The sequence below is a fragment of the Haliotis rufescens genome, unplaced genomic scaffold (assembly GCF_023055435.1).
Source record: "Haliotis rufescens isolate VD_foot unplaced genomic scaffold, xgHalRufe1.0.p SCAF_13, whole genome shotgun sequence".
In the NCBI taxonomy this organism is placed as follows: Eukaryota; Metazoa; Mollusca; class Gastropoda; order Lepetellida; family Haliotidae; genus Haliotis; species Haliotis rufescens.
In genome coordinates, this window is record NW_025963813.1 from 11997396 (window position 1) to 12014359 (window position 16964).

At 43.1% G+C, this 16964-nt stretch overlaps 1 protein-coding gene across 1 annotated transcript in view; it reads left to right on the plus strand.

Annotated features, from left to right (window-relative positions):
• LOC124139143 overlaps positions 1-16964 on the plus strand; it is a 39549-nt gene that overhangs the window by 12534 nt on the left and 10051 nt on the right. The window contains exons 10-19 of the mRNA XM_048394193.1: positions 427-547; positions 5839-5980; positions 7033-7147; positions 8042-8108; positions 8323-8405; positions 9952-10051; positions 10648-10850; positions 11291-11343; positions 12515-15899; positions 16547-16856. Of these exons, the coding sequence (XP_048250150.1) occupies positions 427-547; positions 5839-5980; positions 7033-7147; positions 8042-8108; positions 8323-8405; positions 9952-10051; positions 10648-10850; positions 11291-11343; positions 12515-15899; positions 16547-16856 (4579 nt within the window). The remainder of the gene's footprint in view (positions 1-426; positions 548-5838; positions 5981-7032; positions 7148-8041; positions 8109-8322; positions 8406-9951; positions 10052-10647; positions 10851-11290; positions 11344-12514; positions 15900-16546; positions 16857-16964) is intronic.

Here is a 16964-nt window from a genome sequence, read left to right on the forward strand (position 1 = left end):
ATCCCCAGCAACCTATTGCTGGTCGTAAGGGACGATTTAATGGATCGGGTAGTCAGGCTTGGGGACATGGTTCCTTGTGTATCATCATCCCCCAACAAGGTTGATTGCTACCCATAATATCAGGGGGCAGTCAAGTAGCCTAGTGGTTAAAAGTTTGCTCGTCACACCGAAGACCAGGTTCGATTCCTGACATGGGTACAATGTGCGAAGCCAATTTCTGATGTCCCCGCCGTGATATTGATGGAATATTGCAAAAAACTGCGTAAAACCTCACTCACTCACTCTCTTCAAACAGAAAACTCTATAGAGAGAAAAAGAAATGCATACAAACAATAAAACATGAAACAAAATAAGTCAAAAGCACTTTTTTCAAAAAAGAAATTCCATTATTTGTTCCCTGGATGAATTGACTGTGTTTATTTGCAGGATCAGCTGGTGCCCCTGATGGTGGAGGATGGGTTTTATGTGAACTACACGTCCTCATGGTCCAAGTCTGCCCAGTGGCTGTGCTGGATGACTTCTCTCGTTGCCCAAGCCTACAAGGACGGTAAGTAAGAACACATTAACACTGCTGGGTCCTATTTTTCCCAACCTGTTTATACCAGGGTTAGAACAGGTCCACATCAATCCATGCTTGTTACCAGAGGCGACTAAATTGGATCGGATTGTCAGGCTCTGTGATATGGCTGATTGTGTGTCATTGTACCCCCACGGTGAGGGATGTTGCTCATTATATCAATAGCTAGTTGCCTGGAAAATAGCTGGTTGTTTAATTGCCACAGTGAAAAAGCTGGAATGGAGCTGACTGAGGTTTTATGCTTCACTCACTCACTGATCCTTTCACTCACTCACTTATCCTCTTACTCACTCATCCTCTTACTCATCCTCTCACTCACTCACTCATTCTCTTACTCACTCATCCTCTTACTCATCCTCTCACTCACTCACTTATCCTCTTACTCACTCATCCTCTTACTCATCCTCTCACTCACTCACTCATTCTCTTACTCACTCATCCTCTTACTAATTCTCTTACTCACTCATCCTCTCACTCTCTTACTCACTCATCCTCTCACTCTCTTACTCACTCATCCTCTCACTCACTCATTCATCCTTCACTCACTCACTCATCCTCTTACTCACTCATCCTCTTACTCACTCACTCATCCTCTTACTTACTCATCCTCTTACTCACTCATCCTCTCACTCACTCATCCTCTTACTCACACACTCATCTTCTCACTCACTCATCCTATCACTCACTCACTCACTCACTCACTCACTCATCCTCTCACTCATTCATCCTTCATTCACTCACTCATCCTCTTACTCATCCTCTTACTCACACACTCATCCTCTCACTCTCTCACTCACTCATCCTCTTACTCACTTATTCATCCTCTCACCCACTCATTCATCCCCTCTTGCTCACTCACTCATCCTCTCTTCCTCACTCATCCTCACTCACTCACTCATCCTCTCACTCACTCATCCTCTCACTCACTCATCCTCTAACTCACTCACTCATCCTCTAACTCACTCACTCATCCTCTTACTCATTCACTCATCCTCTAACTCTCTCACTCACTAACTCATCCTCTCTTGCTCACTCATCCTCTCACTCACTCATCCTCTCACTCACTCACTCATCCTCTCTTCCTCACTCATCCTCTCACTCACTCACTCATCCTCTCACTCACTCATTCACTCATCCTCTCACTCACTCACTCATCCTCTCACTCACTTATCCTCTCACTCACTCACTCATCCTCTCTTCCTCACTCATCCTCTCTCACTCACTCATCCTCTCACTCACTCATCCTCTCACTCACTCATCCTCTCTTCCTCACTCATCCTCTCACTCACTCACTCATCCTCTCTTCCTCAGTCATCCTCTCACTCACTCACTCATCCTCTCTCACTCATCCTCTCACTCACTCATCCTCTCACTCACTCATCCTCTCTTCCTCACTCATCCTCTCACTCACTCACTCATCCTCTCACTCACTCACTCATCCTTTCACTCACTCACTCATCCTCTCACCCACTCATCCTCTCTCACTCATCCTCTCACTCACTCATCCTCTCACTCACTCATCCTCTCTTCCTCACTCATCCTCTCACTCACTCACTCATCCTCTCACTCACTCACTCATCCTTTCACTCACTCACTCATCCTCTCACCCACTCACTCATCCTCTCTCGCTCACTCACTCATCCTCTCGCTCACTCACCCAACCTGTTGATACCAGGGTTAGAACAGGTCCACATCAGTCCATGCTTGTTACCAGAGGCGACTAAATTGGATCGGATTGTCAGGCTCTGTGATATGGCTGATTGTGTGTCATTGTACCCCCACGGTGAGGGATGTTGCTCATTATATCAATAGCTAGTTGCCTGGAAAATAGCTGGTTGTTTAATTGCCACAGTGAAAAAGCTGGAATGGAGCTGACTGAGGTTTTATGCTTCACTCACTCACTGATCCTTTCACTCACTCACTTATCCTCTTACTCACTCACTCATCCTCTTACTCATCCTCTCACTCACTCACTCATCCTCTTACTCACTCATCCTCTTACCTACTCATCCTCTTACTCCCTCACTCACTCATCCTCTCACTCACTCATTCATCCTTCACTCACTCACTCATCCTCTTACTCACTCATCCTCTTACTCACTCACTCATCCTCTTACTTACTCATCCTCTTACTCACTCATCCTCTCACTCACTCATCCTCTTACTCACACACTCATCCTCTCACTCACTCATCCTCTCACTCACTCACTCACTCACTCATCCTCTCACTCACTCATCCTCTCACTCATTCATCCTTCATTCACTCACTCATCCTCTTACTCATCCTCTTACTCACACACTCATCCTCTCACTCTCTCACTCACTCATCCTCTTACTCACTTATTCATCCTCTCACCCACTCATTCATCCCCTCTTGCTCACTCACTCATCCTCTCTTCCTCACTCATCCTCACTCACTCACTCATCCTCTCACTCACTCATCCTCTCACTCACTCATCCTCTCACTCACTCATCCTCTAACTCACTCACTCATCCTCTCACTCTCTCACTCACTCATCCTCTAACTCACTCACTCATCCTCTTACTCATTCACTCATCCTCTAACTCTCTCACTCACTAACTCATCCTCTCTTGCTCACTCATCCTCTCACTCACTCATCCTCTCACTCACTCACTCATCATCTCTTCCTCACTCGTCCTCTCACTCACTCACTCATCCTCTCACTCACTCACTCACTCATCCTCTCACTCACTCACTCATCCTCTCACTCACTTATCCTCTCACTCACTCACTCATCCTCTCTTCCTCACTCATCCTCTCTCTCACTCATCCTCTCACTCACTCATCCTCTCACTCACTCATCCTCTCTTCCTCACTCATCCTCTCACTCACTCACTCATCCTCTCTTCCTCAGTCATCCTCTCACTCACTCACTCATCCTCTCTCACATCCTCTCACTCACTCATCCTCTCACTCACTCATCCTCTCTTCCTCACTCATCCTCTCACTCACTCACTCATCCTCTCACTCACTCATTCATCCTTTCACTCACTCACTCATCCTCTCACCCACTCACTCATCCTCTCTCGCTCACTCACTCATCCTCTCGCTCACTCACCCAACCTGTTGATACCAGGGTTAGAACAGGTCCACATCAATCCATGCTTGTTACCAGAGGCGACTAAATTGGATCGGATTGTCAGGCTCTGTGATATGGCTGATTGTGTGTCATTGTACCCCCACGGTGAGGGATGTTGCTCATTATATCAATAGCTAGTTGCCTGGAAAATAGCTGGTTGTTTAATTGCCACAGTGAAAAAGCTGGAATGGAGCTGACTGAGGTTTTATGCTGCACTCATTCACTGATCCTTTCACTCACTCATCCTCTTACTCACTCACTCATCCTCTTACTCATCCTCTCACTCACTCACTCATCCTCTTACTCACTCATCCTCTTACTCATCCTCTCACTCACTCACTCATCCTCTTACTCATCCTCTCACTCACTCACTCATCCTCTTACTCACTCATCCTCTTACTCATCCTCTCACTCACTCACTCATCCTCTTACTAATCCTCTTACTCACTCATCCTCTCACTCTCTCACTCACTCATCCTCTCACTCACTCATCCTCTTACTCACTCATCCTCTTACTCATCCTCTCACTTACTCACTCATCCTCTTACTAATCCTCTTACTCACTCATCCTCTCACTCTCTCACTCTCTCACTCACTCATCCTCTCACTCACTCATTCATCCTTCACTCACTCATCCTCTTACTTACTCATCCTCTTACTCACTCATCCTCTCACTCTCTCACTCTCTCACTCACTCATCCTCTTACTCACTCATCCTCTTACTCACTCACTCATCCTCTCACTCACTCATCCTATCACTCACTCACTCACTCATCCTCTCACTCTCTCACTCTCTCACTCACTCATCCTCTCACTCACTCATTCATCCTTCACTCACTCATCCTCTTACTTACTCATCCTCTTACTCACTCATCCTCTCACTCTCTCACTCTCTCACTCACTCATCCTCTTACTCACTCATCCTCTTACTCACTCACTCATCCTCTCACTCACTCATCCTATCACTCACTCACTCACTCATCCTCTTACTTACTCATCCTCTTACTCACTCATCCTCTCACTCACTCATCCTCTTACTCACACACTCATCCTCTCACTCACTCATCCTATCACTCACTCACTCACTCATCCTCTCACTCATTCATCCTTCATTCACTCACTCATCCTCTTACTCATCCTCTTACTCACACACTCATCCTCTCACTCTCTCACTCACTCATCCTCTTACTCACTTATTCATCCTCTCACCCACTCATTCATCCCCTCTTGCTCACTCATCCTCACTCACTCACTCATCCTCTCACTCACTCATCCTCTCACTCACTCATCCTCTAACTCACTCACTCATCCTCTCACTCTCTCACTCATCCTCTAACTCACTCACTCATCCTCTTACTCATTCACTCATCCTCTAACTCTCTCACTCACTAACTCATCCTCTCTTACTCACTCATCCTTCACTCACTCATCCTCTTACTAATCCTCTTACTCACTCATCCTCTCACTCTCTCACTCTCTCACTCACTCATCCTCTCACTCACTCATTCATCCTTCACTCACTCATCCTCTTACTTACTCATCCTCTTACTCACTCATCCTCTCACTCTCTCACTCTCTCACTCACTCATCCTCTTACTCACTCATCCTCTTACTCACTCACTCATCCTCTTACTTACTCATCCTCTTACTCACTCATCCTCTCACTCACTCATCCTATCACTCACTCACTCATCCTCTTACTTACTCATCCTCTTACTCACTCATCCTCTCACTCACTCATCCTCTAACTCTCTCACTCACTAACTCATCCTCTCTTGCTCACTCATCCTCTCACTCACTCACCCATCCTCTCACTCACTCATCCTCTCACTCACTCATCCTCTCACTCACTCACTCATCCTCTCTTCCTCACTCATCCTCACTCACTCATCCTCTCACTCACTCACTCACTCACTCATCCTCTCACTCACTCATTCATCCTTCAATCATCCTCTCACCCACTCACTCATCCTCTCTCGCTCACTCACTCATCCTTTCTCGCTCACTCACTTGTCCATTCATTCATCCTCTCACTCAATCACTCTGCTCACCCACTCACTCATTCATCCCCTCACTCACTCATTTACTCAATCCTCAGTACATTATTGTCTGTAATATATCAGTGAGACAATGGTGACATGTTAATGGTGCTTTGCTCAGGAGTGTTTAAGAAGCAGATGACCTTCTCTGATCTACAAAGAAACATTAGGGAGAGCAACCGCAACCCGTCGTTGAGACCTGGGAGGAGGCGAGGCAAATCACATGTGTGGCTCTCTCAGGACATCATACAGTGCATCTCAAGGTGACACAATTATGTCAGCCATCTTAACTATCAAGGTATAGGGATACTAGAGTAGAATTTGACTCCAGTAACTCATATTATTTGCCTGAGAGATCTGTGATTTAATAAAACTATAATAGTTATTTTTAATGTGACTAAAATTTAAATTCAAGAACATCTCGTTCGAGGAAAGTATCATCTTGTTTGTGTAACATTTTTGTGTGTCAAAACACGTGTTATTTTAAAGGGAGAGGTGTTTATTAGATATTTAGTTGTCTGTTCCCCAATCTCATTTATGTAACTTTTTCCTGAGTAAGATATTGTTTAAGTCATACATCCCTATTAAGGAAGAAATTTTGTGTTAGATTATAGTCTTCAGTATTTATTAAAAGAAGTCTTTGGCAATCAATTCTGACAGCAATTCTGGTAAAGTGTCTGTCTTTTTGTTGATATATTTAGCTGTTGATGATATTTCAAGGTGAGCTACAGTGTTGTGGCACTATGTTTTATGTATAACTAACATTCAGCATCACTTGAGGGTGAATGTTTTGTGTGTTCCCACTAATTGTAACCAATCGTGACATAAGGGACCTCATGGGTGAAAATCACATAATTCTTGTGAATACCCTACCTCTATTACATCATAGCCATAAATTCCTATTTATGCTGAGAACCACACTACAAAATTTTAAAAAATTTCAAAATCACATTTTGCCTACTTAATTTATTTTAAAACTAAACTAAAAGATTCATTTTATATTTATTAGAGAGATACATGGCAGCAAACATTTGGATGTCAGACATTTTCTTCAAAGACCAATTTTCAGTCTTTCCATGCCTTTAACTGTTTATGTAACGTTTGCGTTTTAGATATAATGTCTGATTAATTGAACATAGACATGTATGCTGAAATGTTTTGAAATAATGTTACGAGAGAGAATACGATTTTTTTTGTACAGTCCACACACGTGGCTGTTTTTTACATCAATCTTTATGACGTCAAAGCACAACTGTTTCCTAGCATCCACAAGGCCCCTTTTCTCTTGTTGGATCACAATTGATTTTATCACCAGCAGTACTGGGAACAATTCATTGACGAAGACCTGCGAAGCTAACTTTGGTCCAGCAGCAGGCAGTCGTGATCCATGCCAGCTTCTCGTCATAGAAGGACTGGAGATGTATAATAAGGTAGGCTTGTCAGATACACATTGTACCCATCTCTCTTCTGTAGAACTTTTGCTGATGATCACGACACTTTTCATTCGAGAACATTTTAGATTTAGCGTCATATCCTAGGGATGTGTATGTCAGTCGAAACTGCAACAAGTTGACTTACTTTTTTGTTACGCTGTAGCATAGTTAAGTTTTAAGGAGAGTTTGACATGGAGAAGCTTCAGGTTATTCTTTTTGTTGTCAAACCATACTGCTGAGATAACCTTAGACTTGAGTTTGTAACCTGGTGGTTGAAGTGTTTGCCTGTCACACGAAAGACCCAGGTTGATGTCGTGGATATGTTCAATATATGCAGCTCATTCTTACATTTATCAGACCGCCTCCGTGGTCTAGTGGTAGAGCGTCCGCCCGGAGAGCGGAAGGTCTGGGGTTCGATCCCTGGCCGCGTCATACCAAAAGACATTAAAAGATGGTACTTGTTGTTACCCTGTCTGGCGCTCGGCATTAAGGGGCTAAAACAAGGACTGGTTGGCTCGGAGTCAGTATACTATGTCTGAGTGGGGTATTCATGTTAAACTGCGGCATGGTATCTCAGTGAGCTAGCACTATAAATCGGCATCAGTCCGGACTAGTACAAGCAGTCACACAAACACACACATGTACATGCACGTCGTTATATAAGTGCAACAATCTTGGATGCGATTTTAAACCCCATTTCACCTCACCTCACCTCACCTCACCTCACCTCACCTCACCTCACCTCACCTCACATTTATCAGCCATGAGCAGCTGTAAAAAACATGCTGACCTCACTCAGTTACCTCCTCTTGCCAGTGGTGCTAGTAGAGGACATTTTAGTATAGCCTAAACTGACTTCAATGTATCTGATTCTGTCATGTTTGTTTTCAGCAACGGAGTGGGTTGCTGATCAAGTGTTGTGAGTCTGTAGCTAATACACCGCATGATAAACTCAATGGTGAGTTCTCTGTCATATCCTCTGATGTACGTGGTGAAGTTTTATGTCAAAATAATGAATGGAAAATCATCAGTTAGAAACTAAAATGTTTCAAGCTTTAGGATTAAAGTACATTTAAATAGAATATTGTTTCAGTTTTATGTTGAGAATGTTCCCCATTTGATGGACATGTGTTTGTATTTTGTCAAACTTATTCCTGTTTAACCTGTTTAAGATGAAGTGAGCTTGTACCTCTTGCCTCAGAAAGACAAGATGCTCCACTATGACGTGTTCAGCTACTGGCAGCTGTATATTCAGGTAGGGAGACAATGCTCCACTGTGACGTGTTCAGCTTCTGACAGCTGTATATACAGGTAGGGAGACAATGCTCCACTATGACGTGTTCAGCTACTGGCAGCTGTATATCCAGGTAGGGAGACAATGCTCCACTATGACGTGTTCAGCTACTGGCAGCTGTATATCCAGGTAGGGAGACAATGCTCCACTATGACGTGTTCAGCTACTGGCAGCTGTATATTCAGGTAGGGAGACAATGCTCCACTAGGACTATTCAGCTTCTGACAGCTGTATATTCAGGTAGGGAGACAATGCTCCACTGTGACGTGTTCAGCTACTGGCAGCTGTATATACAGGTAGGGAGACAATGCTCCACTGTGATGTGTTCAGCTACTGGCAGCTGTATATACAGGTAGGGAGACAATGCTCCACTATGACGTGTTCAGCTACTGGCAGCTGTATATACAGGTAGGGAGACAATGCTCCACTGTGACGTGTTCAGCTTCTGACAGCTGTATATACAGGTAGGGAGACAATGCTCCACTATGACGTGTTCAGCTACTGGCAGCTGTATATACAGGTAGGGAGACAATGCTCCACTGTGACGTGTTCAGCTTCTGACAGCTGTATATACAGGTAGGGAGACAATGCTCCACTGTGACGTGTTCAGCTACTGGCAGCTGTATATTCAGGTAGGGAGACAATGCTCCACTATGACGTGTTCAGCTTCTGACAGCTGTATATTCAGGTAGGGAGACAATGCTCCACTGTGACGTGTTCAGCTTCTGGCAGCTGTATATTCAGGTAGGGAGACAATGCTCCACTATGACGTGTTCAGCTACTGGCAGCTGTATATTCAGGTAGGGAGACAATGCTCCACTTTGATGTATTCAGCTGTATATTCAGGTAGGGAGACAATGCTCCACTATGACGTGTTCAGCTACTGGCAGCTGTAGATACAGGTAGGGAGACATTGCTCCACTATGACGTGTTCAGCTACTGGCAGCTGTATATCCAGGCAGGGAGACAATGCTTACATATCTGTAATTTTCTGTTTTCATATTGATACTTGTGAGTTTACCCTGCCAGGTCATTGTTTTCCATTGATCTTTGCTGTGGAAAAATTACAATTTTGAATGGCATCAGTGGTAAAGTTGTTATTGTCAGAAAATGTTTTCAGTGCTGCTAGGACATTACAAGTTAAGTGCTGGCAGGCACTCATTGCTTCTAACAGTGCTGCACACAGTTTAGTACAGATCCGGGTTAGAATAGGTCTTCAGCAACCCATGCTTGCAGTAAGAGGCGACTATGCTTGACGTAAGAGGGGACTAACGGGATCGGGTGGTCAGGCTGACTGACATGGTTGATACATGTCATCGTATCCCAATTGTGTGGATCAATGTTCAGGATATCAATCACTGGATTATCTGTTCCAGACTCAATTATGTACAGACCACCGTCATATAGATGGAATATTGCTGAGTGTGGCGTTAAACATGAAACAAACAAACAAAACATTTTAATACAGCACTCTGAAATTGAAGTATTTTTCTATTCATTTCCATAGGTCTTCTTTGGTGTGTATGTTGTGAGGTCAGAGGTTACGGAGGACACAGCTCACATGCAGGCTGCATTCCTACAGACCCCTGGCAGAAGTGGCACACTTGGTAAGAGCAATGGTGTGGTTCAGGGGAGATAATTCATTCAACTGAATGTATCAATAGATTTTGTGTAACCATAGGTGCTTGTTTTTTCTTGAAATGTACTACTTCTAATTCAGTTGTAATTGTTAAAAAAATTCTGACCTTGCCCCAGACATTGCAGCTGTTGAAAATAGCCTCTTACTGATTGGATAGATGAGTTCCACAATTGAATTCAAGCAGGCCTTTGCTTGACTGCAACATGTGGGGTGATCTAGATTAATTTGGTAAGGCTAAAAAAAATAAAAGTCTTGGTTCTCAGGCACTGCCCACATCATAATAAAGTTCATTGCACGTTTCGTTTTTGTTTCCATTTTCAATTTATTTTGTGCATTGTGTTTTTATTAGGATTTTTATATTTTTTTAAAAATGGAAATTAAAACAAAACGTATGGCAGACTTTATGATGGTGTGGGTGGTGCCTGAGAACCAAGACTACTTTTTTTTTATAGCCTAATAGTGATGGCGAGACACTGCCTTGTTTTTACACCAGGTTGAAGGACAGTATCCTCAGTGAGACTGGAAGTAGCACATCAAATTTGATCTCAAATTGTTCAACTTCAGAGACTAACACGTCCAGAGTGAGGTCTGTCAGTGGACATGCAGGTGTGGGCTGTGTCCATCAGGATCTTTCTCTTCCTGTCTCCCTAGCAGATACTGGGGTCAGCGCTGAAGGGGTCAGTACTGGGGTCAGCTCTGCAGGGGTCAGCCTGATGAGGAGGGACTTTGCTGCTGACCTCCAGACAGAAGAGTACATGGTCCAGATGGTGAGTACCACATCTGGAAACAAAATAATTTATATTTTAAGCCAGATCAATATGGTAACTAGGTTTACAGATTTTTATTCCCAAAATGATCTAAAGGCAGGTAAAACTAAAAATGTCAATGACTAAATTTATTACCGCAGTAATTGTGCCTCTTACCCTATTTTCTTTTGTGTTTGATACATACAATGCATCCACCTGTTTGGGGGTAAATGTTTTCAAAAAGAAGATGCTGTTCTTTCACTTCAGGTGAAGTGTTTTTTAGAACTAGCAGAAAATAAAAGACATAGTGAGATTGTCAATGTAAAAAAATTTTTAGGAAATGTCTTAAAAGCCAGACCTTTAAATTTATGAATATATTTTAAGTTTATATTTCAAACATGTCAATAATGGCCGATGCATCTCATGGTAATCCTGTCGGTTGATGCATATACTCTTTTCAGGCCATTGCAGAAAGTAAGAAAGAAAGCATAACAAACAACCATGGCCACAAAAGGTAACTTCACAAGGCCCAATAGATCCCTTATTGTTAACTTTGCAACCAACCCCCCACCCCTCTCCCAAAATTCCAAATTTCACATTATTTGACATACCCAATACAGTTTATTCTGTAAAAGACCACTTGCCCGAAATACATTCATATAAAAATTGCATCAGCATTATTACAGTATATAACCCTCAAACTATATAATATGTATCACAATTCCTTTGTATTGTTTAATTAAAAACTTTCATTGTAAATAATATCAACCTTTTTTATATTTAATATAATGTATACATGTTTTATGTGGGTGCTTATAAATATTTTAGACAACTAGATAGTTTAAGTCTTCTAACATGTAGGGGTGGTCGGGTAGCCTAGTGGTTAAAGCGTTTGCTCGTCACGCCGAAGACCCGGGTTCGATTCCCGACATGGGTACAATGTGTGAAGCCCATTTCTGGTGTCCCCTGCCGTGATATTGCTGGAATATTGCTAAAAGCGGCGTAAAACCATACTCACTCACTCACTCACTCACTCTATAACATGTAATGAACACCATTGTCCTACTTCGTTAACACACTGCCTTGTGGAGATGATAGGGGAGGAACAGATCCCTTGTAACCTGTGTTTGTTGAAAGGTGAGGTGAAGTGAAATGGGGTTTAACGTCGCGTCCAAGATTATTGCACTTACATTGCGACGTGCATGTACGTGTGTGTGTTTGTGTGGCTGCTTGTACTAGTCCGGACTGATGCCGATTTATAGTGCTAGCTCACTGAGATACCATGCCGAAGTTTAACATGAATACCCCACTCAGACTCAGTATACTGACCCTGAGCCGACCAGTCCTTGTTTTAGACCATTAATGCCGAGCGCCAGACAGGGTAACAACAAGTACCATCTTTAAACGTCTTGGTATGACGCGGTCGGGGATTGAACCCCGGACCTTCCGCTCTCCGGGCGGACGCTCTACCACTAGACCACAGAGGCGGTCGTTTGTTGAAAGAGTTGACTGATAGGGAGGTAGATGTCAGACTTTGCTGTTAGCGTGTTCATGTGCCTCAATAGTTTTAATCATGCTCATGCGTAATCACTGGATTGCCTGGTCCGTACTTGATTATTTCCATGGATAAGCTGGAACACTGCTGACTGCCTCACATGCACCCTCTCATTTGATTCCTCTTTCAGCAATGAACCGAAAATGAAGCTGGTGGCCACAATCAGTCCAATAACTTTGGTTGATTCTCAAGGAACAGATCACCACAGACAGACCACTCAAACTAAAAGTGGAAAAATGAAAAACTCTGCTCTAACCTCTCCAGATGTCATTGAACTTGTTGACTCTCAAGATGAGGATGTTGATGTGCCAAAGAGCAGGGCTGTGTCTCTGCCTGTGTGTGGAGGGTCAGTCTGTGACCCGGTTGTATTGGATGACTCCCAAGAGGATGACCAGATTCCATCAGGACCATGTGCCAACGAAGGGTATCAGAGCTCTTGTGTAGTACTTATAGACTCTCAAGAGGAGAGCCAGCTTCCTGTGTGTGACTTCCTGTCTGAAGACAGAGAGCTCCAGAACAACCCTGACCCATCTCCAGTTTTACAGAAACACTGCAGTCATAGTCCTGATTCTATTACCTTGCCGCCAAAAGGATCAGAGTTTCCTTGTTCCAAAACCTTCACTGATCCATCTTCAGTATTACAGAAAATTAGTCATTGTCATGAGTCTATTAACAACCTGCCTCAAGGATCAGAATCTCTTCCTGATAGTTTCAAGAACCAAACCGAACCATCGCCAGTGCTACAGAAACATTGTTGTCATGATATTGATTGGAGTGATGTGGATTCAATTTCCAACCTGAAAAAAGCATCAACACCTCTTAGTTCCCCAAACAAAACAGACCAATCTTCAGTATCACATCCTGAACTGGATTCAACTAACAGCCAGAATACATTTCCAACAAATACTTCTCCACATGTTCAATCAGCCTCAGACACCAATAAAGAACACGTAACATCCTTCACAGATAATTATCCTGAGCAGAACAAAATAGATCAGACAGATTCATTGTTTAATCTGCCACCAGTATCAACAAAACATTGCAATGCTGTTGCTATCTTGAGTGAAGAAGAACAACTTAAACTTGCCTTGACTTGGAGTCTTCAAGAACAGGATAGAGATTCTCAAAATGTTAGCATTACCTGCATGAAACAACACTCCAATATGAATGCCAACAAAGTGTTGACAAGGCAGTCAGACCACACTATTGACCAGAGAAGTGTACTCCACAAGACTCCAACAAAGAGACGGAATGCCTCAGGTCATGGATCACCAGAATCAAAGATCCCACGATTTGACCTGGGTGAGAGATGTGATAATGCCCCAGGTCTTGTACAGAGTACGAACAGTTCTGTGGGCAAGACATTTTCAGACACGGTATCGCATAGATCTATCAACAGTGATGCTGCTTCCACCCAAGGTCAAACTGACGGTGCAGCCAACATCAGCGATGCTCCTGATGTCCTTGGGATTGAAAATGAAGGAGAGACTTCGAAAGATGCGGAACTTGCAAGACGTCTTCAGCAAGAGTTTGATGATGAATACAGCAAATCAAAAGTTGGAAATAATGAAACTCCTAGACGTTTGAGAAGCAAGCTGGGATCTGAACCACACCCAAAGAAGCTTGTGCCATGTGTTTCTGATCAGCGTGTTGGGGCAAAAGGATTGAAACACATAAAAGTATCTTCTGAGACTAGTGCCACATCATTTACTGTCAGTTCAGAGGAACAGCTGCTTAATGGAAGAAGTGAAGGAAAGGATGTGGCCTTGTCTTCACTGCCAGGTAAACAAGAGGTTGAGGAGCCATCAAGGTTGTCTAGTTTAGGTCCTTCAGGAGATGATGTGGTTTCTGAGACTGTATCAAGTGCATCAGATAGTGCTGTGAGGTGTTCTACTTCAGTCCCACCAACCAGTGCTAACACTAGTGGAACATATGACACTGACATGTGCAATGATTCAAATGATCATATGCCTGACAAAGTGGAATCTAGTCAAATCATTAATGAAGACAATCCTAGATCTGACAGTTTTAGAGAAGACATTGGACTTTTGTCAGAATCAGGTGTTTCATTTGGTAGTGATGTTGATGAAAATTCTTCTGTAAATTTTAAAGATTCTGAAAGTTTTCTTCATGCTGAAGGCAACAGCAGGACTGTTGCAAGCCATGTTGATTCTGAAACTAGGAATCTCATTGGCCATGAGACATCTTCTGTATCCACCGAGAAAATCGTTTCTACAGATAAGGATGCAATATTTTCAGGAGAGATGGAAATGCAGGAATGCACTGAGACTACAGAAAGTGTCAGTCAGGATATTGTTAAGCCAAGTGTCGAAGACATGGCTCACACAGAGAGTTCAGACTCAGAGGTCATGGAGACTTCTGATCAGTGTGAGGGTCATGAAGAAAAGAACATGTCTGACTACAGTGGTAAATGTGTGGTACCTGGCGATGAAGGTTCGAGGGGTACATATAGTGCTCAATTAGTTGAAGATTATGGTGAATGTGCATCAAGTGAGATTTCTCAGTCAATGCTGTCACATCTCCCCAAGGACCCCACTTATACTCACAAGGCTATATCTGTCACTCACAGTGAGGCAAAGTCACTTACTCACCAAGTTCATGGTGCTCACAAATTTCCAGATAATGAGATCAGGACCGAAAGAACTCCAATGAAAACATCATTGGATGGGGTTAAGACTGAAGCGATGACAGATGAGGAATTTGCCAGGCAGCTGCAGGAACAGTTTGACAAGGAAAGTGGGATAAAGCGGGTCCCAACAGCCGAGGCAATGTCACTGAGACGCAAAAGATTGGGTGACACCAAGGGTGTTGGTTGGCCTCTAGATTGCAAGGTACCTAAAGCTGCTTCTGGCAGTTGTACAAGTTCTGATAAGGAGGAAATGGCAAATAGAGAGCTAAGTGCTTACGTTAGAACCCCCAGCTCACATGTTAGTGCTCACACTTCAAATTGTGATTCACACAGTTTAAATCCCAGTGCTCAGACTTTCATTTCCAGTGCTTCCAGATCCAATTTCACTGCTCATATCTCAAATCTTAATTCTCATGATGTTCGTGCATCACAAAACAATATCACCAAAGCCAAAACTTCAAGGAAAGCTCTGTTTGACCATCATCAGCCTTCAGCAGGGGTGGTCCCAGGACATGACTCCTACACTGTTGACACTGATGCTGAGCTGGCCAGGATCCTTCAGGAGGAGGAGCTTCAGAAACATATGCCTGGTGGTAGTGGAGGATCAGCTAGTGTGACTTCAGATGCAGAGTACGCCAGGAGTCTCCTGTATGAAGATCAGAGGACTGTGTCCAGTGTAGAGGATCTGTTTCAGATGAAGCAGGCAAATGTGAATCCATTAGTTCCTGTCCCTGAACGTGTGTGTGACGGTTCTGTGTTTGGTGTTGGATCCAGTGCTGACAGTTGTGAGACAGATGTTAAGTTTGACCGACTTCCAAGGAAACCCATTGGAAGAAATAGAACTGAAAAATCTATTGCTAATCAGGTAAGTGATTTGAAAACAAACGTTTTACCTTACCTGACGCTACACAGTGCTATAGGTGTATCGTCAGGTAAGTAAGTATAAAAACATTGCATTTAATCAGAAATGCTCATGTTTTACCTTACCTGACGCTACATCTATAGCACTATGTAGCATAAGGTGAGTATAAAAACATTGTATTTAATCAGACATGCTCATGTTTTACCTTACCTGACGCTACACCTATAGCACTGTGTAGCATCAGGTAAGTATAAAAACATTGCATTTAATCAGAAATGGTAATTTTAAACTATTTATAGATAGAAGTGGGCATGACTTTTCATGGGATGCAAACGTGTGGATATGGCAGAATTCTATCCGACATGGCACCTAACCTTTTCAGAAGGGTTAGCCATACTTGGGTATTTTATTTGAATATTTCAAATGCAATATGACATATCGAAGATCAGCAGTGATCAAAATCACTTTTGTATGCTTTTAGAGGAAGTATTATCTATTCTCTAGCCTGATAAAGCTCATTTCCTTCAATTGCAGATAAATGGACAGTTCTCTTGTTCTTATAGTGCAGTACTACCCATAAACTGAAACATTCCAGTGCTGATTAGTTTCAGAAAAAAATGTACTGTGCATAGATGTGTTCAATCTTTTAGCTGGCGTTATACAGAGAGTTACAGAGACAAAAGTTCTGTGGTGGGGAAGATACAGGCTCACACAGGTCATCCAGATCCACCCCTGGAGTGACACCATCAATCTACAGCAGATCCCCAACAGCATCAATTACACATCTTTCACACCAGGGAACTAGAAGGGTGCCATCTGCCACTGTCACATCACCATGGCAAGACCCTTCTGCCACATCACCATGGCAACCGCCGTCGGCTACCAAAATTTCCGCTACTGCAAGAACACCACCCAAAGCTTGTATAACTCCAGTGCGAAGAGTGTCAGTCACACATCAAAGTAATTTTGTTTTAGTAAATGACATTCATTGTTTCCAGCTTTGGTCTCTGGGTTGCGTATCGGTTTATTTTCTATTTTCTATGTTTTTGGCTGATTGTCATCCAAAAT